At 43.8% G+C, this 22,828-nt stretch overlaps 1 protein-coding gene across 4 annotated transcripts; it reads right to left on the bottom strand.

Annotated features, from left to right (window-relative positions):
* Positions 1-1,752: 1,752 nt before the first annotated feature.
* lrrc4ba (leucine rich repeat containing 4Ba) lies at positions 1,753-22,546 on the bottom strand. 4 transcript variants are annotated; one of them, XM_066708802.1, is made up of 6 exons: positions 22,348-22,546; positions 19,104-19,229; positions 10,218-10,819; positions 8,063-8,333; positions 6,544-7,137; positions 1,753-6,323 (listed from the first exon to the last, which is right to left on the bottom strand). In XM_066708802.1, exons 3-6 carry the CDS (start codon positions 10,482-10,484, stop codon positions 4,945-4,947), a joined length of 2,511 nt encoding a protein of 836 aa, XP_066564899.1. In that variant the 5' UTR covers positions 10,485-10,819; positions 19,104-19,229; positions 22,348-22,546; the 3' UTR covers positions 1,753-4,944. The 4 variants fall into 4 exon arrangements, with proteins under 4 accessions (XP_066564899.1, XP_066564901.1, XP_066564903.1 ...); XM_066708804.1 differs by lacking the exon at positions 22,348-22,546 and adding an exon at positions 21,932-22,085; XM_066708806.1 differs by lacking the exon at positions 22,348-22,546 and adding an exon at positions 21,944-22,085 and having other exon boundaries at positions 19,104-19,225.
* Positions 22,547-22,828: the final 282 nt, after the last annotated feature.

Raw genomic sequence — 22,828 nt, 5'->3', positions numbered from 1 at the left:
GTCAGTCGCTCAGTCAGAGCGTGAGTGTGTACTGTATTGAACCCCCTCCCTCTTTCTCGCTCTCTCTGAAGGACAGAGGTATTCCCAGACATCTTTGTCACCATGGTAACGCTGCAGCGCTAGAGAGAAAGAGCGGGGAGGGGGAGAACAGGGGAGGGGAGACAGAAAGAGAGAGAGGGAGAGAGAGGAATGTGTGAATAATACTAATGCACCCTCAGTGCTCTCTGACTGAATATTTATTCCTCTGTCCCCCTCTCCCCCCCACCTTCCCTCTCTCTGCCCACAAGCAAAAAGATCTGTTCTTTTAATAGGCATCCATCGATCTCTGTGAGCTGCTGTCTCTTCTGTCTCTCCATCCCCTCGTTCATTAAGCAAAGATGTCTCTGTCTAGTGTCTCTACAGTGCCTATAGTGTCTCTAGTGTCTCTACAGTGTCTGCCTACAGTACAGTATTTCTACAGTAAATGACTGACAAGGCAGTCGGCAGTCGGTGTGACTGATACACTGACTGACTGACACACTGACTGACTATCTGTAGTAAGTACACAAGCACAATTTTCTATTCTATGTAAATTTTAGACACTCAGATTCAGAAGGAGATAGAGAGATGTGTGAGATGTGTATGTATGTGTGTGTAGTGGAGCCTGAGGTTATTATGGGATGGCTGAGATGTTCATCGTCACCAAGGTTACTCCTTAATCAGCCTTGTTTTCCTGTTCTACTGCAGAGAGAGAGGGAAAGAGGGAGAGAGGTATTGAGATTCCATCCATCTGCAAGAATTGACCTTTCAGATGTAAAAAATAATCATTAATAACTCGCTCTCTAGTGTCTGTGTCTGTCTGTGTGTGATTCTCTCTGTGTGTATCTGTGTCTCTCTGTGTGTCTATCTGTGTGTGTTTGTGAGTCCCTCTGTATTTGTCTGTTTGTTGTTAATGTTAATTATTGTGTTTCTTTCTGTCATTGTGTCAGTCTGTTTGTGTCTCACTCTATCAGTGTCATTCTGTGTCTGTCTCTGTGTCAGTCTGTGGTCTCTGTCTATCTGTCTTGTGTATCTCTTTCTCTAGGTCTGTCTGTTTGTGTCAGTCTGTGGGCTCTGTCTAGTTGTCTCTCTGTCTGGCTGTCTGTGTCAGTATGTGGTCTGTGTGTCTCTCTTCCTCTGTGTCATTCTGTGGTCTCTGTTTGTCTGTCTGTCTGATCACTAGCACTGTTGCCAAACACATGTCAAAAACTCTCAAATGATTCTTACAAAACCAAATAAAGTGAACTAAAACTAAAAATAAATGGACCGATTGATTGACACACAAACATACGTACTGACACCTCCCTCACACACACACAGACACTCATATACATACACTCTCATTCACACACACACACACACACACACACAGAGGCATTGTGTGTTACATGTATTTTGTACAAAACAACAAGATTGTGTTTATTCTGTAGAGTCCTGTCACTGCAGTTTGGCACTCTGCACATTTGGCACATTTCCATCCAAACCCTCATCCCTCCCTCTCTCACTCCACCCCCCCCTACATATACGTATAATATGTGTGTGTGTGTATATATATATATATATATATATATATATATATATATATATATATATATATATATATATATATATATATATATATATATATGCATATATATTTATTTATTTATTTTTCCACCTTTTCCTTTTCTATTGTAAAATCCCAGAAGTAAAACAGTTAAGGAAAACATAAAAATCTTATAACATAGATTCTGATATTTTAAACATATATATTTATATATGGAGAGAGAGAGAGAAACAGGGAGAGAGAGAGAGTAGGGAAGTGGACAGTCTGGCTATCTCTCTCCTCTCTCTCTGTCTCTTGGGATTGGGGGGTGGGTATAGCAAGAGAGAGGAGAGAGATAGCCAGTCAACTTCTCTCTCTCTGTCTCTGTCTCTCGCAAGGGAAAAGAAAAAATTGTCTCTCTATAAATAATAATAATAATAATAATAATAATAATAATAATAATAATAATAATAATACCTTGAGCTGGATATCTATCTATAATTCACACATTGACATTATTGATTAGAAAAAGAGAGAGGGACAGAGAGAGATAGAGAGGGGGAGGGAGAAAGATGTCTTACATACCCTTGACAGTTCTCTCTCTCTCTCCCTTGCCTTTTTCTCTCTTATTAATTCTTGGTCCTCACTCTCTCCTACCCCATCCCTTTCTCCACATTGTACAATATGGAGCAGTAGTAACAGTACAGTAGTAGTACAGTACTGTTACAGTAGGGGGCAGTAGTAACAGTGTAGTAGAACAGTGCTGTTACAATACGGGGCTGTAGTAACAGTACGGTACTGTAAAATAGTGATGTTACAATAGGGGGCTGTAGTAACAGTATATTACAGTAGAATAGAGCTGTAACCATAGAAGATAAGGATCCTCTATTATAAGGATAATAAGGATAAGGATAATACAAATAATAATAATATCAAAAATTCTATTGTGTAATTTTTTCAATGTCCATTGAATTAGTCTGCAGCTGCTGTAATTTCACGTAATGTCAGTCACGCACCCTCCCACAGCTGCTCCTCCTGCATGTCACAAATTCTGAGCCAATCACTGTCTTTAATATAGCCACAGCCTCTCAATATAACAATAATAATAATGATAATAGTAATAATGACAGTAATAGTAACACAATATAAAAAAGGGAACAAGAAACAGGGAATTAAAAAAAGAAAATATCAAACCAAAGCTCCTCCCAACACCCCTCTCTCTCTTGCCTCTATTTGTCACATTGTGGTCCTTCCATTTCCTGCTGTCAGCTTGTCTCCCAGGGGATCTCTCCATCTGCCTCTCATTAATTAATTAATTAATTAATTAATTAATAATAATACTAATAATAACTAGTAATAATAATAATAATAATAATAATAATAATAATAATAATGTAAGTGGAAAACAGCACCCTCTCTCTCTTCAGGCAGACAGGGGAACTGCAGCTCACTGTCATAATAATAATAATAATAATAATAATAATAATAATAATAATAATAATAATTATTATTATTTACTTATTGGCAGATGCCATTATTAAGACGACTTATAGGATACATTATATTATTATTATGATTATTAATATTAATAATAATAATAATAATAATAATAATAATGAATTAATGAATTTAATGAGAATTTCCTAAAATATATACAAAAATTTAAAATATCAGAAAAAATATAAATAAATAAATACTGAGGAAATATTCCTTAAATTGCAGCTGAATAATTTTAATATAACGGTATATTCTCTTCTCCCTGCTGTCTCTTGACTTTGATTACAATATAAAATAATATAATTTGATTATCTGCAGAAGGGAAGAGAGTGAGATAGAGGGGGGAGATAGGGAGAAAGAAGGAGAGAGGGAGAAAGAGGGAGAGAGGGAAAAAGAGAGTTGCTCTAATTGCTGTAATATTTGTTATTCATATTATTATAGATAACTCTAGAACTGGATTTCAAACATTTCAAATAAAGAGTCACTCAGTCAGTCAGTCAGTCAGTCAGGCAGTGTGTCAGTCAGTGTGCCAGTAAGTCAGTCAGTGTGTCAGTCAGTCAGTGTGTCAGTTGGTCAGTGTGTTAATCGGTCAGTCAGTGTGTCAGCTTCAATGGTACAACTCTACAAAGGAATATTATTATTATTATTATTATTATTATTATTATTATTATTATTATTATTATTATTATTATTATTATTATCCAAAAAAACACAACTCTAACAGTCTCCTCGCAAAGCTTACCCATTCTCTTACCCTTTCTCTGTCTCTCTCCATCCCTCCCTCTCTCCCACCCTCCCTCCCAGCAGAATCAACAAGGTCCCCCCCAAGCCCGCAATTAAAATCAATCGATTGGCGCAAAGCGAAACAAAAAAGAAGAAAATGACAACAATCAGTTCTCTTCAGAAATGACAGTTAGAAAGTTTGTCTCAGTGGACGGGGCTGCCAAGCACTGGGCCCCGGAACGCAGAGTCTGTACAATAGATTTCAATGTCTGCAGTAGGCAGCTGTCCCCCACTCTCCCCCACAACAAAAATAGATTATATTTAGAATCAGGTCCGCCGTGAAATTCCACTGGGCTGTCCCTCCATCCTGTCCCTCTGTCCCCTCTGCTGTCCATTCTTCACAATTCCATCCGTCATTTTGATGCTCTCTTCTTCTCACTTCTTTCAGATTTTTTTTTAATTCCCCCCTTTATTGTTTTTTTCCCTTTTTTCTCGTTTAGTTTTTTTAATTATTTTTCTTCTGGAAATTTGTCTCTATCTCATTCTTGTTTGTTGGTCGCTCCTGCTGCTGCTGGACAACTCCCCCCTCTTCCCCCTCTTCAGAGAAATGCCCACTTCACACAGAGAGAGAGAGAGGGGTGCACAGGTCAAGAGTTAACATTGTACTGTGTATGTCTGTACCGTACTGTGTGTCTGTACCATGTGTGTCTGTACTGTACTATGTGTGTCTGTACTGTACTGTATCTTTACCTTCTTCCTCCTCCTCCTGTTTGCTTCTGATATGATATGATGGTGTAATATTTCCTTTGGTACTGCAGTCTGTCTCTCTCTCTCTCTGTACAGTGGTATTGTACTGTGATGTCCAGTCAGTCAGTGTATCAGTCAAGTCAGTGTCAGTCAGTGTATCAGAGAGAGACAGAGAGGGGAAAGGAAGGGGGGGGTGACAGAGATAGCGATAGAGGAAGGTGGGAGGGGGGAGAGACAGAAAGCAACAAAAAGCACACAAAATAAAAAGATAAAATCAAATAAAAATTAAATTGGCCACTCTGTCTCTCTCTCTGTCTCTCTCTCTCTCTCTCTCTCTATCCAGGCCGGCAATCCGCAATCCATTTTCTGTTTGGTGTCTCTCGTCTCCCTCTCTCCCTCTCCCTCCAATCCTTCCTTTCCCCTCTCTCTCTCTCTCATATTTGCGTCTCTTGCACATTCTCCTTGGAGCCACTCCTGAACAGCAGGGGCTCGATGCCCTGCTTGTGACTGTGGCTCATGAGCCCCTTCAGGGAGGAGTGCAGGCCCATGGGAGGGAGGGGCAGAGGAAGGGGGAGAGGCAGAGGGGCGGAGGAGGAGGCAGAGGCATTAGCGGAGGAAGAGGGAGGTGCGAGAGAGGAGGTGTGGCTGCTGTTGGCAAGAGTGAGGGAGGAGGAGGAGGTAGGGGGAGACAGAGGGCCAGAGAGGGAGGGCTGCTGCTGTGATTGGCCCAGGCCGGAGGAAGTGGCAGGGTTTGGACAGGAAGTGAGAGCAGAGGCGGCCAGAGAGGAGGCAGAGGAGGAGGTGGCTGGGGGGCAGGAGACAGAGGGGGGGTTGTTGTTGTTGTTCAGGATACCACCCCCCCCCCCCCCACCCAACCCCATGGCCATCATCACATTGTTGTTGAAGTGGTGCGCTTTGTAGTAGTGGTTGAGGTGCTCGGGCCGGCCCAGGCTGGGTAGAGTGACGATCTCGGGGTGGTGCAGCCGCAGAAGCCCCCCCGAGTGGACGGTGGAGCCCCCCGAGATGCCCCCACCGCCCCCACCACTAACGCCCCCACCTACCCCACCCCCGCCGCCACCCCCGCCACCCCCAAGCTCGTCCTCCACGTTGATGATCTCGATGGCACGGGCTGGGCCATGGTGCTTGTGCAGCTGGTGCTGTTTGCGCAGCTTGTAGAAGACCACCAGCATGACGGCAGCCATGAAGGTGATGGCGACGAAGCAGCCAATGATGATCTTGGTCGTCTTCATGACGTCGTCCAAGCCGGACACGTTTTCGGATATTTCGGTGACAGGCACGGTGAAGGCCCTCTCAGTGGAGCGGGGCGAGCGTGAGGAGGAGGCCGAGGCCGAGGCGGCAGCGGGGGAGTGGGAGAGGGCCGAGGAGGAGGTGGTGGCCAGTGTGGGCCCCACCACCACACCCCCGCTGCCCCCGCCGCCGCCCCAGCCCCCACCTGCCACCGTGGGCCCCACGTACCCCCCCACGAAAGTCTCATTGAAGTCCTGCCGGGCTGAGTTCTCCTCCCCACCTGGCCCCCCGCCACCCCCTACGGACTCCACTGTCTCCACCGTCACTGTGGTGAAGTAGCTGTAGCTGTTGGAGGCATCGGCGGCAGAGACATTGAGCACTGCGGTGGCCGTGGTGTTGCCAGCCGAGTTGGTGACCATGCAAGTGTATTGGCCAGTGTCCTGCACGGTGACGTTGGTAAAGTTGAGTGTGCCGTCGTGCAGGACAGAGATGCGCACACGGTACGAGCCATGGGTCATCAGCGTGCCATTGGGGGTCAGCCAGTTCACCGAGGTCATGGAGGTGCCTGCGAAGGAGGGGGAAAGAGGGTGTGACTGACCAATACACTGACTGATGCAATGATGGACACACTGACTGACTGACACACTGACTGACTGACTGATACACTGACTGACTATCCAGTTAAATGTATCATAAATAACAACAACAATTACAACATGCCCTCGCCCGCCGCTGCTGCCCCCGCCCCTGCCCCACCCATCACCTGCCACCTGTCCCTGCCTTACCTGTGCGACACTTCAGCTCAGCAGCCATGCCCTCGGTCACATTCAGGTCAGTGGGCGGCTCCACAATGACAGGCGCATAGCAGGTGAAGTGGCTCTGGTCCAGCTCGCCGATGTAGCGCCCCTTGAGCGCAGGGGGGGCATGGCAGCGGGCGCAGCAGGTGGTGTTGCTGGGCACCGTCTCCTTGAGCCACCAGCTGAGCCAGAGCACGTCGCAGTTGCACACCCAGGGGTTGTGGTTGAGGTGCACGCGCTCCAGGCGGTGCAGCGGGGTGAAGAGGTCATGGGGCAGCGAGTGCAGGGAATTGTGAGACAGGTTGAGCTCTTCCAGGCTCTTGAGGTCGTCGAAGGCATTGCGCTCGATCACGGCCACCTGGGCGTGCATGAGCCACAGTTTGCGGAGCGACACCAGGCCCTGGAAGGAGCCGGGCCGGATAATCTCCAGCCGGTTGCCCGAGAGTTCCAGCTCCTCCAACCGCAGCAGGGGTGTAAGGTTGGGGATGTCCTTCAGGCCGCACATGCCCAGGTTCAGGTAGCGCAGATTGATGAGGCCCTCGAAGGCTGCCTCTGAGATGTAGTCCAGCTTCTTCAGCTCGCCTGGGGGGAGGGGTTAATACAGTCAGAGTACAGACACTGACATCCTTAGAGCCCTATGAAATCCACTTTGCAGAGAACACAGACGGAATCGCAGAATTCAGGGGAGAAAACTGAATCTAAGCACTCAAACACATAACAAGAAAGTCAGTTTAAACAAACATTATATGTATATATTTTAAAACAATACATTGAAATAACACAGTGTTTGTATAACAAGAGGCTTTGAGAAACACACATCATGGCAATGCATGAAAAAAATATTTTAGCACATTTCAGCCACCATACACAACCTGTAAATCACTGTAAAAAGCGTCGCCTCTCGTGTCATTTCACACTTCTTATTGTAGCTACCATTATCACTTAACTAATAAGTTATAACCGTATAGCTTCTGCTATGTCAAAGCGACCTTCACTCACATGTCGACAATTAAGTCATGCTCTCGACAGCAGTTAAGATTTTTCAACTGTTTCTAGGTATTTGCAGAAGTCAGAGCAGTTGAGCAGGGTATGTTAGGTCAGTGGCATATCAATCCTAGCAACGACGTTGCTAATAAGTTCGTTGCTATGAAAATGTTGGAAGCTCTGACTTTGATGTTTAAACAGGCATTTTAAATCCAGCAGGTTCTTTTGAGAAATTAAGTCCTACTGCCCAAACCTTAAACATAATGTTTCAAGTTTTCCCACAGCTATATTTATGCTTAAGACATGCTTGACTGTCAAAAAAATATATACAAAAACCTATAGTAAAACACAAGCTCTTTTGCTCTCACTCCCCCCCACCCCATATGACAAATCAGAAATCAGAAAAGTAAAAATGATAAAACGGAATTCATAGGGCCCTACAGACTGACACACTGACTGACTGGCTGACTGACTTGTTGGCACACATCCTGCCTGAATGACTGCGCTCCCCCCGTGCCCTCACCCAGGTCCAGCCTCCGCAGAGAGGGCACACGGTGGAAGGCGTAGCCGGGCAGTGTCTCGATGGGGTTGTTGCGAAGCCACAGCTCACGCAGCTTGCTCAGGTACTCGAAGGCCTGTGAGGGCACCAGGGTCAGCCGGTTGTCAAACAGCTCCAGAGTGTTGAGGTTGGGCAGCCCGTTGAACGCGCCCACCTCCACCTGCCGGATGTGGTTCTTGGAGAGCTGCAGGATCTCCAAGTGGCGCAAATGCTTGAAGGTGTCCGACTTGATCACCTGGAGAGGGAGAGGGGGAGAGGGGGAGGAGTAGGGGAAGAGCTTAGAGTTGGTGTGTTGATATTGAATACTGACTGACTGACTGACTGATACACAGGTGAGTTCAGATTTGTCTATACAGTGCCGTTAAAAGTATTTGACCTCTTCCTGATTTCCTCCATTTTTGCATATTTTTCACACTGAATGGTTTCAGATCTCCATACAAAATGTAATATAAGACGAAGAGAACCCAAGTAAACACAAAATTCAGTTTTTAAATGATATTTTTTTTTATTTAAGGAAAAAAGTTATCCAACACCAACTGGCCCTGTGTGAACTTAATAACTGCTTGCGCCACCTTTTGCAGCAACAACTGCAACCACACACTTCCTATAATTGGAGATCAGTCTTTCACTGTGGAGGAATTGTGGCCCACTCTTCTTTGAAGAATTGCTGTAATTCAGTGACATTGGAGGGTTTTCGAGCATGAACTGCTCATTTAAGGTCCTGCCACAGCATCTCGATGGGGTTCAAGTCAGGACTAGGCCACTCTAAAACCCAAATTTTGTTTATTTTGAGCCATTCTGAGGTGGACTTACTCTTGTGTTTCGGATCATTGTCCTGCTGCATTACCCAATTACACTTCAGCTTCAGATCACGGACTGATGACCGGACATTCTCCTTCAGAATTTTCTGGTAGAGAGCAGAATTCATGATTCCTTCTATGATGAAGTCTTCCAGGCCCTGAGGCAGCAAAGCATCCCCACACCATCACACTACCACCACCATGTTTGACTGTTGGTATGATGCTTTTATTGTGAAATGCTGTGTTTGCTTTACGCTAGACATAACGGGACCCGTGTCTTCCAAAAAGTTCCACTTTTGACTCGTCTGTCCACAGAACATTATCCCAAAAGGCTTGGGGGTCATCAATGTGCTTTTTGCAAATGTGAGACGAGCACTAATGTTTCACTTTGTCAGCAGTGGTTTGCGTCTTGCAATTCTCCCATGAATTCCATTTTTGCCCAGTCTCTTTCTTATTGTCAAATCATGAATGCTGACCTCATCTGAGGCTAGAGAGGCCTGCAGTTCTTTAGATGTTGTCCTGGGTGTTTTTGTGACTTCCTGGATGAGTCATCGCTGCGCTCTTGGAGACATTTTGGTAGGCCGGCCACTCCTGGGAAGATTCACCACTGTTCCAAGTTTTCTCCATTTGGAGACAATGGCTCTCACTGTGGTTCGCTGGAGTCCCAGAGCCTTGGAAATGGCTTTGTAACCCTTTCCAGACTGATATATCTTGACAACTTTTTTTCTCATCTATTTGTGAATTTCTTTTGATCGCGGCATAGTGTGCTGCTTGTTGAGACCTTGTAGCCAACTTCACATCGATGGTAAGGTCTTATATAAGTCATGTTTAGATTCAACAGGGCTGGCAGTAATCAAGCCTGGCTGTGCTTGCTCTAATTTAATCCAATGATCATTTAAATTTGGTAAAAGGGTTGATTGAGTAACTAAGGGGGCAATTATCTTTTCAGACAGGACCAGTTGGTGTTGGATAACTTTTTCCTTAAATAAATAAAATTATCATTTAAAAACTGAATTTTGTGTTTACTTGGGTTCTGTTCATCTTATATTACATTTTGTATGGAGATCTGAAACAATTCAGTGTGACAAATATGCAAAAATTGAGGAAAGCAGGAAGGGGACAAATACTTTTTCACAGCACTGTATGTACCTGTATGGTGCTGAGGTATCTGGTTTTGACAGTGTCTATACACGGTACACAAGTGTGCTCAGGGGTGTTCTGGAGTGTACCTGAAAATGCTGTCTGCATCTTGAAATACCAGGTGCTGACAGTGTCTACAATAGCAGTACACGAGTGTTCTCAGGTGTGCTCAGGTGTACCTGTATGGCGTTCTCCTGCAGGTTGAGGTATCTGGTGTTGACAGAAATGCTCTCAGGCACCTCCTCCAGGTTCCGCCGGGTGCAAATAACTCGGCTTGCCTGATTGGAGCAGCTACAGAGGGCGGGACAAGGGGAGGCAGCTCCGCCCACTGTCCCACCCCTGCCCCCGCCTCGCCACGGCGACGGGGGGAGGATCCACAGTAGCAGGACCACAAGGAGGCGGAGGGCGGAGGGGCTGGAGAGGCCGGTCACCGTGGCGACAAGCATGGCAGCTGTCTCATGACCTTTGCACTCCCAAGGACGGAAGCTGGGTAACAGTTCAGAGGGGGCTGGTGGTGGTCTGAAGGTTAATTGATTAATTAATTGCAAAACAAATTAATTAAATGGGATTTGATGAGCGCCTTGTGTAGTTTTGACTATGTAGAACTGGGGGGGAAAATCCTTTTGCCGTATTCCCTCTCTCCCTCTACCTCCCTCTCCCTCTCGCCCTCTCTTTCTCTCCAAAGGAAATTATTTTTCGTTAAAAAAAAAAGTCAGTGTGCCTCTCTGCTGTTCGTTCGTCGAGTTCTATCGTCAGAGAGGTTAGAAGAGCAGGCTCCTTACTGCAAAGGGAGGGAGAGGGAGAGGGAGACAGAGAAAGGGGAGAAGGAGAGGGGGGCAGAGAGGAAGAGAGGGAGAGATGTTAATATTGATTAATAACAGAGTAGTAGATTGTAGTGACACACTGACTGACTGGACACTACAGTACAAAAACACTGTACTCGAATAGAGAAACAGAAAATTAGGAGAGAGTATAATGCCCCGTTTCCACCGGCGGACGCTTAAACGGGTGTTTCCATGGGCTAAGCGTCTGGACGTGTCCGTGTTTTGTGGACAGTTAACAATCTGGGGCTAGACGTGTCCGTAAGCGCTTTAGGAGTTGAGGTGTGTGCTTGACTTGTAGACACAGGGAAGAGATCAAATACATTATATCGGAAGATATAATCTCAAGTGCCGTGTGCGATCACGAAGAAATTACAGTTTTATTAGCAGCATGGAGTGAAATCCACGTACAGAAACAGTGACTGCTTACAGTTAATATCTGAGTGTATTAAAAACTTCACAGGATTTCACAGGACCGGTGCAGTGCCATGATTAGTTAAAAATAAACTGAAGGATAATAATCAGATTGGTAGCAGCCGATTGTATTAATATTTTATGAACAGCTGGACGATGTTTCAGGGTGTGGTTTTGTGAATGGTGTGCAGGACAATCCGCAGAGACAATCAATAAGAATGCGAACACAATTAAGTTAATGTGTGCCTATTTACAAGTTAAATTAATTAATAAATAACTACAGCAGATCTGGGTTTCCCTCTAAAACATTAAGGACTGGTTTACTAAATGCGTCCATAAATGCCATGACTGAGACGCACACACTTTAGTTCAATTATAACCTGCTATATTGTAGTTGGATGATTAATCGCGAAACTTGTGTATTTTGTTTCAACTGTAAATTGCCCTGGTTAAGGACGTCTGATAAATAAATTATAAATAATACAAAAAAAAGTATTGTTTGCAGTTACAAAGCTGTAGTAAGAGTAATAAATTAAGGGAGTCACGCTGTGCCATTTAAAATACATACAGTGAGAGAAAAAAGTATTTGATCCCCTGCTGATTTTGTATGTTTGCCCACTGACAAAGAAATTATCAGTCTAAAATTTTAATTATAGGTGTATTTTAACAGTGAGAGACAGAATAACAACAAAAAAATCCAGACAAATGCATTTCAAAAAAGTTATAAATTGATTTGCATGTTAATGAGAGAAATAAGTATTTGATCCCCTATCAATCAGCAAGATTTCTGGCTCCCAGGTGTCTTTTATACAGGTAACGAGCTGAGATTAGGAGCACTCTCTTAAAGGGAGTGCTCCTAATCTCAGCTCGTTACCTGTATAAAAGACACATGTCCACAGAAGCAATCAATCAATCAGATTCCAAACTCTCCACCATTGCCAAGACCAAAGAGCTGTCCAAGGATCTCAGGGACAAGATTGTAGACCTACACAAGGCTGGAATGGGCTACAAGACCATCGCCAAGCAGCTTGGTGAGAAGGTGACAACAGTTGGTGCGATTATTCACAAATGGAAGAAACACAAAATAACTGTCAGTCTCCCTCGGTCTGGGACTCCATGCAAGATCTCACCTCGTGGAGTTTCAATGATCATGAGAACGGTGAGGAATCAGCCCAGAACTACACGGGAGGATCTTGTTAATGATCTCAAGGCAGCTGGGACCATAATCACCAAGAAAACAATTGGTAAAACACTATGCCATGAAGGACTGAAATCCTGCAGCGCCCACAAGGCCCCCCTGCTCAAGAAAGCACATGTACAGGCCCGTCTGAAGTTTGCCAATGAACATCTGAATGATTCAGAGGAGAACTGGGTGAAAGTGTTGTGGTCAGATGAGACCAAAATCAAGCTCTTTGGCATCAACTCAACTCACCGTGTTTGGAGGAGGAGGAATGACCCCAAGAACACCATCCCCACCGTCAAACATGGAGGTGGAAACATTATGCTTTGGGGGTGTTTTTCTGCTAAGGGGACAGGACAACTGCAACGCATCAAAGGGACGATGGACGGGGCCATGTACCGTCAAATCTTGGGTGAGAACCTCCTTCCCTCAGCCAGGGCATTGAAAATGGGTCGTGGATGGGTATTCCAGCATGACAATGACCCAAAACACACAGCCAAGGCAACAAAGGAGTGGCTCAAGAAGAAGCACATTAAGGTCCTGGAGTGGCCTAGCCAGTCTCAAAAACCCTAATCCCATAGAAAAGCTGTGGAGGGAGCTGAAGGTTTGAGTTGCCAAACGTCAGCCTCGAAACCTTAATGACTTGGAGAGGATCTGCAAAGAGGAGTGGGACAAAATCCCTCCTGAGATGTGTGCAAACCTGGTGGCCAACTACAAGAAACGTCTGACCTCTGTGATTGCCAACAAGGGTTTTGCCACCAAGTACTAAGTCGAAGGGGTCAAATACTTATTTCCCTCATTAACATGCAAATCAATATATAACTTTTTTGAAATGCATTTTTCTGGATTTTTTTGTTGTTATTCTGTCTCTCACTGTTAAAATACACCTACCATTACAATTATAGACTGATCATTTCTTTGTCAGTGGGCAAACGTACAAAATCAGCAGGGGATCAAATACTTTTTTCCCCCACTGTATATACTAGCACAAATGATGACGATAATAATAACAATACATATTTGCAATTTAGTATTATTGTTGCACATGGAAACATATTCTTATGGGAACATGCTTGTCTGAATATAATGTTGTCTATACACGTTTAGCTCTTCCTAATATCTTAACAGAAACGTGTATTTATTACGCTGTTTACAATTATGTAAAGCACAAAGAATAAAATAGACACATAAGTTCTTTCCACGTCAGGCTGTATCGCTCGTAGTGTTTCCTGTCTGTTTTTAACACATACACAAACCAAACCCACAGTCGCTGCTCCTCCCGTAAGAGGGACGGACTTCACAGCAGCCTGCTTTTGCAATAAAAGCTCTGGGACGCGTCCGGCACGGCAAGGCATGGCACGGCAGGGACGCTTAAGCCAGTGAAACCGAGGCATAAGAGACACTCCTCACATCCTTTCTGTTTTATGAGACATCCACTAATTAAATTGAGCAACACTTAATTATATCTGTTAATGAGCAATTAATGACATAAGGAAATGTACTCCATCACTCCTTCCCCCTCTCTCTCCTTACATCTCCCCTCTGTCTCCATTCCTCCATCTCTCTCATTTTAGGTCCATTCCCCTCTGTCACCTGCGTTCTCTCTCTCTCTCTCTCTCTCTCTCTCTCTCTCTCTCTCTCTTTATTGGCATGACAAACAGGTGTGCAGTGTTGCCAAAGCAGTCAATATTACATACATACAGTTAAAAAATAAGAAAAGATAAGAAAAATAATAAGGGAAAATGTACAATATAATTTATAAATAAAATCTTAATATACATGTACATTTACTTTATTTATTTATAACTAACAAGTTTACAGCTGTGCTCATGTATGTTTTCACGGTGAGCCCCTCAGGCTGTGACAGGTGGCTACATCTTGGGCGGCCAGGGGGGCTGTGTGTCCCTCTCCCAGGAGGATAGCTATTTTGTTTTCATTTATTAATTCTGAAAAATATGTTATAATATTTATGAATTTATTAAAGAATATTTCCCTAATTTGGCTATATTTACTGCAGTGGAGGAGGAAGTGTATCTCTGTCTTGAGCGCTCCTGTCTCGCAGTGACCACAGCGCCACTCCTCTCTGGGCAGCCAGCTCTGCCTGTGTCAGCCCATCTCTATGGCCAGGCTGTGGTCACTGAGCCTGTACTTGGTCAGGATCCGTCTCTGCTTCGTGTCTCTGACAGTGAAAAGATACTCTGCCAGGGTGTATTCTCTGTTTAGGGCCCGATAGCAATCCAGTTTACTTCGGGATTTAGTTTCATTGTTCCAATGTTCCAGATAGGAGGTGTTGGTTATCTTTATAATTTGGTTGACTCTGATTGGGGGCAGGTAAGCAGTGCTGACCTGAGGCTGGTCTCTGTTCGCAGTATTAGCGGGGGTCAGTGCCGTGAGCTTCAGGGCCAGCTGACTCAGGGGACTCTTTTCAGGGCTGAGCTCTTGGGTTTGAAGGGGCTTTTACTGGAGTGAGTCTGACTCACTTTTCTTTAGGTGCATCCAGAATTTGAGTGCTCTTTTCTTGATGTTGATGAGAGTTGGGTAATGGCCTAATTTTGCCCTGCAGGCATGGTTTGGTGTGTTCCTGTGCACCTGCCGTATGTTTTTATAGAATTCAGCATGCAGGGTTTTGATTGGATGTTTGTCCCACCTAGTGTAGTCCTGTTGACTGAGTGGACCCCATACCTAACTACTGTACAGCGCAATGGGCTGGATCACACTGTCAATTAGTTTGAGCCAGATTTTGACTGGAATATTAATGTCTGATGGTTCAGAAAGCTGTTCTTGCTTTTTCTTTGAGTGCCTTCACTGCTAGGTTAAAGCCCCTTGACCCACTGATAGTCAGGCCCAGGTAAGTGTAGTCTGAGGTGTGTTCTAGGGTAGTGTTGCCTAGAGTGTTATTTGTTTCCCTGAGGTCTGGCCTTTTTTTGAAAGATCATGATCTTTGTCTTCTTCATGTTTACTGCCAGGGCCCAGGACTGACAGTACTGCTCTAGCAGTGTCAGGTTCTGCTGAAGACCCTGTTCTGTGGGCAACAGCAGGACTAGGTCATCTGCATAGAGCAGGAACTTGATTTCTGTGTCATTTAGGGTGAGGCCAGGAGCATCAGACCGCTCCAACACCATTGCCAACTCATTGATGTAGATGTTGAACAGTGTTGGACTCAGACTGCAGCCCTGCCTCACTCCACGCCCCTGGGTGAAGAACTCTGTTCTTTTATTACCAATTTTTACTGCACATTTGTTTTCTGTGTGCATTGATTTTATAATATCATAGACTTTACCCCCTACACCACTTTGAAGAATTCTGTAATAAAGTCCCTCGTGCCAAATGGAATCGAATGCCTTTTTGAAATCAGTGAAACAGGCAAAGAATTTGCCTTTACTTTTTTGGTGGACGTGTTTGTCTATGAGCGTGTGTAGGGTGTAAATATGATCTGTAGTGCAGTGTTTTGGGAGGAAGCCAATCTGACTCTTACTCAGGACACTGTGCTCGGTAAGGAAGGACAGTATCCGGGCGATAATGATACTGCAGAACACCTTCCCCAGGTTGCTGCTCACACAGTGGCCCCGGTAGTTGTTAGCATCGAATTTGTCTCCACTCTTATAAATTGGGGTGATCAGCCCCTGGTTCCAGATGTCAGGGAAGTAACCAGTACTGAGGACCATGCTGAACAATTTAAGCACAGCCTTCTACAGTTGTGGGCTGCTGTGTTTGAGCATCGCTCTCTCTCCTTCTGTGATAGACTGTACAGACCAACCTCGTACAGACCAGTCAAATAAAATACAGTCCAGTGCAGTACAAACAGTCAGTCATTACAGTCCTACAATATGCAATACATTCAGCTAGTCCAGTACAATACAGTCCAGTCCAGTACAATACAGACCAGTGCATACCATAAAGCAGTCCAGTACAGTCCAGAATAAGTGTGAACTGACAGTGTTTAAAGAGACTCTGTCCCAGGCCCCTTGATAATAGCCTGAGAAGAGTGATCAAGTAGTTTAACGTCCAGACTCACTAGTGAGTCCGTGTGTCTGTATCTGCTCCCTCCAACCTCCTCTCCCTCTCCCTCCATCTTTCTTTCCATCTTCCTCTCCGTCTCTCTCTGAGTGCAGTGTCAATGTGTTGTAGTGTCCAGTCAGTCTGTCAGTTAGCATGTCTCTTAAGCTTTTCTCTCTCTGCCTCAATTCACATCTTACCAAAGTAAGTTGCCATGACAATATTCTCAGAATCTCTCTCTCTCTTTCCCTCTCTCCAGCTGTATTCCTCCCACTCTCCAGTGCCCCCAGTCTCCCTCTCCCTCTTTTTCTCTGTCCCTCTATTTCAAAATCACGCTCAATCTATCCATAGCAATAGACAGAGTGCAAGTGAGGGATGATGGAGAAAGAGATAGATAAGGAGAAAAGGAAGACTCATCCTCTGTCTGATTATGTCTACACTTACTGATACACTGACTTACTGACTGACTGATTGACACACTGTTTGATACACTGACTGACTTACACACTGACACACTGACTGACTGACACACTGAATTAGTTGCTGTCAATGACTTTGTGAATAACACAGGTGAGGGTGGATTTGCCATATTTGTAGTCCATTGGGTATGGGGACTTGAGTTCAGCTCAGCGACATGGTGGCTGCAGTACAGTCCTACTCCACAATGGAAAAGTGTAAGAACTTACTTGCTAATCAATATTTGAGATACTCAAGAACTAAATTAAAAGAGACAATCTCAAAGATTCAGTCAGTCAACCATGTATCAGTCAGTCGGTGTGTCAGTCAGTCAGAGAATCAGTCAAGCAGTCAGAGAATCTCCTAACTTTTGACCCAACACAGACTATGAAACTTGAAACTATCCATAGCCAGCATTTCCTGAACTTTGCCCCATCTAATACATCCTTCCATGACCTTTGGAACCTTGCACCTTTGAACCTAAGCATGATGACTCAGAATGATATTTGAATCCAGCACAATACAGGTTGATTTGACCTCTAGGCCTCAAATAAGTTAATCAACCTGTGTGTTACAGTTCGAAATGTGGAAATTTGAAAAACAATCCCTCTTTGGACTGTGACCCCATTCAAAATAACTGCATATGAATCTTGACCCCAAAATGGGTCACAACTTTAAATACTGACAACCCCATAGAAAGCAAAAGAGGAACCTTGGACCCTATATTAAACTGACTTGACACTACAGTAGATTAACACTGATTGACTGAATGGACACTACAGTAACATTGACTGACTGACTGACTGACTGGACACTACATTAACACTGTCTGACTGACTGGACACCACAGTACAGTACAGTGCGTTCTGGATTTGATGTTGACTACACTGATCAGAAGGCATTGCAGCCATGTCTCAATATTAATGTTGAGGTGAATTTCCCAGGTGCACTATGGGAGGTGTAGTTGCCAGGACCATGACTGCAAATATGGTGCATATGCTACTGCCACTGCTTCTGTCAGTCCTATTCTCATGGTTTTAATTCCCCTCCCTCCATCCCTCCCTTACTCTCTTCTTCCCTCATTGTTCTTACACAGTCTCCATCTACCACCCTCCATTCTCTTCCTATATACCTGCAGTACAGTAGAGTATTGCAATACAGTACAGTGTAGTCAAATAGAGTATAGTAAAGTACAGTAAAGTGTAGTATACAGTACAGTAAAGTACAGTACAGTATAGCATAATACAGTACTGCATAGTGTAGTACACGGCAGTGCAATACTGTATGGTATAATACAGTACAGTCCGGTGTGGTGCAGTACAGTTAAGTATACAATACAGTATCATGCAGTACAGTACAGTGTAGTAGCATACAGTATAGTATTGTGCAGTGTTATGTTACTAACACTGACTGACTGACTGATACTCAGACTGATTGATTTACTTTTACACTGACTTACTGATACACTGACTGACTGAATCATTGACTGACTGACTGACTGACTGACTCACACACTGACTGACTGATATGCTGACTGACTGACTGACTGACTGACTGAATCATTGACTGACTGACTGAATCATTGACTAACTGAATCATTGACTGATATGCTGACAGACTGACTGACACACTGACTGACTGACACGCTGACTGACTGGCACACTGAAACCTTGACTGACTGACACACTGACTAACTGACTGAATCACTGACTGATTGGCTCATTGACTGACTAACTGATTTGACACACTCAATTATTGACTGATTGACTCACTGACTGACTGACTAACTGACTGACACACTGACTGACTGACTGAATCACTGACTGACACACTGACTTGACTGACTGATACCTTGACCTAGTCAGTCAGTATTGATCAATCAGCGGTAGTACTGATCGGTATCATTGATCGTATCAATGTTTCGCAGAAGACGAATAAACGAATAATCAACCTATCTGAACACGCGTGCGATCCGCAGAGAAAACTGACTGGAAACAGCAGCAGTGCACACCTCCATCTCCTGCTCAGTTCCCTTCCTCTTCCCCATCCCCCTCTCCCTCTCCCTCTCTCTCTCCTGTCTGCAGTCTCCTCTCTCTCTCTCTCTCTCTCTCTCTCTCTCTCTCTCTCTCTCTCTCTCTCTCTCTCCCACGCTATGAAATGGAAGCGCAGGCCGGTTGCCGTGGTAACCACTCACTCACCATTTTGAGTCTGTCCTCCGCAGCGGCGGCGGGCCTCCGAGTCCAGCTGAGCCCCGCTCGACACCGTGCCGAGTTCGACTGGTCCATCACCCGACACTGCGGTCTGGGGTCCAAAAGGCCTCCTTCCTGGGTTGGTGGTGCACCAAATCCCACACAAACAAATACATAAACAAGTAACAAGCATTAGAAAAATAAATAACAAATAACTGCTTGCTCTGTTGCAACTATACGTAATCTATTGTGTTTTATTAATACTATTACGTGATTTGATGATGACGATGAAGATTATAATAATCATAATAATATTAATAAAAGAGCATATTTTATGTTTCCTATTTATACACCCAATTCCCAATTGTGATGATGAAGAATATTTCATAGAAGTGATTAAAAATAAATTGATCTTCAGTTAAATGACAAATGTGCCAAGTACGGCGTCAGGCAATCAATACGCTATAAAAACATGATTATTGTTATTATTCGTATAATTGTTACGTTTTTTAGCGTGCAGGTGAGTAATATCGTAAAACTTGGCCCCCAGTTTTAATGGTCGAGTAAATATAGGCAAAAACTGAAGTCGGTTCAAAAATGTACATCTGCAGAACTAGAAGAGTCTGTCTGAATTTCCGGGGAAGCTTTCTGAATCGAGAAAGAGAAATTAACAGACTAACCCGGTGTAAAGTATTGCACAGTTAGTGAGCAAGAATAAATAAAGTTATTGTGTTCAGGTTTTATTTAAAATTAAGGCGTTTTCAGAGCTACCAGACGTGCATGGGAAAGTCAGAGAAAAGGACGACACGGGTAGGACGTCACAGGTTGGCCACCAAATGTCCAAGCTGGTGTTCAAGGTTTAGGACTTGTTACATTTTTAATTTCAAACAGGGGCTGTAGCTTCGGGATCTGAAGCGTTCGGCCAAACATTCTTTGAATAGTTAAATTGGTTGTAGTAAGGCTAGTCGGGCTGTTTTATTATTATTCGATAATGAATTATTAATATTTATAATTTATTGATTTGTTTGTTTGTTTATTTATCTTTAATACGAATACTCCAGTATGTCCACCCTAGTTACATCAATGTGGACACGCAGTATTTCTACAATGCAGTGTTGTTAGTGGCGTACATGAAAACATGGTATAGGCCCCTGATTGAAATTAGTAGTAGAAGTAATAATAATTAGTTGAGTGCCCGAACACAATAATCCGGCATTACACGACAATAGGGTCTTTATATAAATATTACAATTTAAAAATATTTTATGTGACCCAAGTTATATGCTAATTGCCTTTAAATTACCCGTTAATATCGTATCACAATAGTTTATTCGAGTACGATATAGGTTAAGTCAAGATGGGGGGATTTGTCTACATTAAAACAAGTCATATAATTTACGATAATTAGCGTCGAATGGAGGGGGTAACCCCCGCCTCTTCACCCCCACCCTCTGCTCCACCAAACCCCCAAACCCAATCAGAAGGCTGCTGGGATCTTGTAGGCCGCAGCGACAAATTTATAAATACATCTCTCTTTTTTTCTTTCTATGTTTTCTGAAAGAGAGATGTGGTTAATGGAAACATACACACAGGCCCAAATGCACACGACATTTTCGAGATAAAAAACGCATCATTTAAACATGAAAAAGGCACAAGGATCCGTCATTTGGACATCGTTTGGGGGTACGTCCACACTCACCCTTGCCCCCCCCCCCCGCCCTCTCTCTCTCTCTCTCTCTCTCTCTCTCTCTCTCTCTCTCTCTACCCCCATAATAATACTAACGATTTTGAATAACTGTTGGACAATATATATATAAAGATCAGCTGTCCCATATATATATATATATATATATATACATACATACATACATACATACATACATACATACATACGTGCCCAATATATATATATATATATATATATATATATATATACACGTCTAGGTAGTACATACATAGTGTAAAATACGTTTGGGGAAAGCTGAGCTTAAAGAAAAACAATCTTGACAAATTGATACCAATAATAGGCTACTGATAATACTAAGACTACTACTACTAAAAATAATAAAAGTACACCAAAATTTGTAATAAAAAAATAAAATGAATACACGGAACAAATAACTACATATTTCCACTTTTATTTCCCCCAACAACCACACGTCGACATAATGACACTACTAGCTAATTAGCTGCACCTAGGCTACACCTCTGAAATGATTAAAACGAATGAATACATGAATGAGGGACAAGTGGCTCGAAACGCCCGCAACACTACAACACGATACAACATAACACAGCAACACAACAAACATAACGCAACGGCAAGCACACTCACTGCTTTTAGAAATAAATAAATAAACGAAATCGAAGTGTTGAGAGTGTGTGTGTGTGTGTGTGTGTAAAAAAAAAACGGGGAAGAAACCCTTTAATAATGTACGCTGTTTCATCCGTCAGCTAGAGTATGTTCGCTGTACACGTCGATTACCGATATAAACCCTACCAATTATTTTCTCGCTCTCCTTCTCTCCCCCCTCCCCTCCTCTTTCTCCCTGTATTCTTGCGTTGAACAGAGCTAAGGTTTTAGAATGGATGAGAGGAGGATGAAGACGAGACGAATTGGAAATGGCCCATTATTAAATTCCAAAATTGACATTATATATTTATTTGATTTAGTAGTCTATTAGACTGATTAATTAATTAATTCATCGATGTCGCTACCACCGACGTCCTAGTGATTAATATGACCATAATCATGTATTATTATTAATAATAATAAAATGATGATGATGATTATTAAAATGATTCTGATTTAACACCTAATGCGCACACACACGCACGTCTCTTCCTACCGCATCCAGTACCGCGTTCCCTCAATCTCCAAGCGTTGTCTCGGTCTCGGTCTCTCTCTCTATCTCCCTCTCTCTCTCTCTCTCACACACACACACACACACACACAACCGCTCTATCCGTATAGCCAAACGAACGAGCCGTATGAAAACGCGAAAACACGGTCTCTCTCTCTCTCTCTCTCTCTCTCTCTCTCTCTCTCTCTCTCTCTCTCTCTCTCTCTCTCTCTCTCTCTCTCTCTCTCTCTCTCTCTCTCTCTCTCTCTCTCTCACACACACACACACACACTTTCTCTCACACACACAAAAAAACGCATAGAATTCTATGCAGTACCCAAACTCGCTGTCTCTCTCGTTATACTGCGTTTCCAGTGTGGTACAATCTCCCCCAGCATACACATACCTACCTGTATAGTATAATTCAGTGGACAGATACGGTCGCCATCCGTAGTATTTCAAACAGTGCCGTATTCATGCGGTTGATTTGTCCTATTGCAAGCCTATACAGTCATATGGAATCGGCGCCTAGGATCCTCATACACACGCTGTAGCGCCGGAGACTCGCAGAATGAGATGAGATAGCGTCTCTCTCTCTCTCTCTCTCTCTCTCTCTCTCTCTCTCTCTCTCTCTCTCTCTCTCTCTCGCTCTCTCTCCAGCGGCGGCAGTCAGCGTATAGTCGAAGTCGCCCCCCCCCTCTCTCTCCCTGTATGAAATGTATTCTTTCTCACGGGTTGCCAAAGTACTACACGTCTTGCCTGCAGTGGTGAAGTGAAGAGAAGATGATGGAAGGAGACGAGTAGAGACGAGGAAACGGAGACGGGAAGAGAAGAGGTGTATTTGCGATGTAGAGTGGGACGATGGCAAGACATATATATATATATATATAT

This window comes from Amia ocellicauda, chromosome 7 (assembly GCF_036373705.1).
Source record: "Amia ocellicauda isolate fAmiCal2 chromosome 7, fAmiCal2.hap1, whole genome shotgun sequence".
In the NCBI taxonomy this organism is placed as follows: Eukaryota; Metazoa; Chordata; class Actinopteri; order Amiiformes; family Amiidae; genus Amia; species Amia ocellicauda.
The sequence above is the reverse complement of the archived record's forward strand: the minus strand, read 5'-3'. Positions and strand labels throughout refer to the sequence as shown.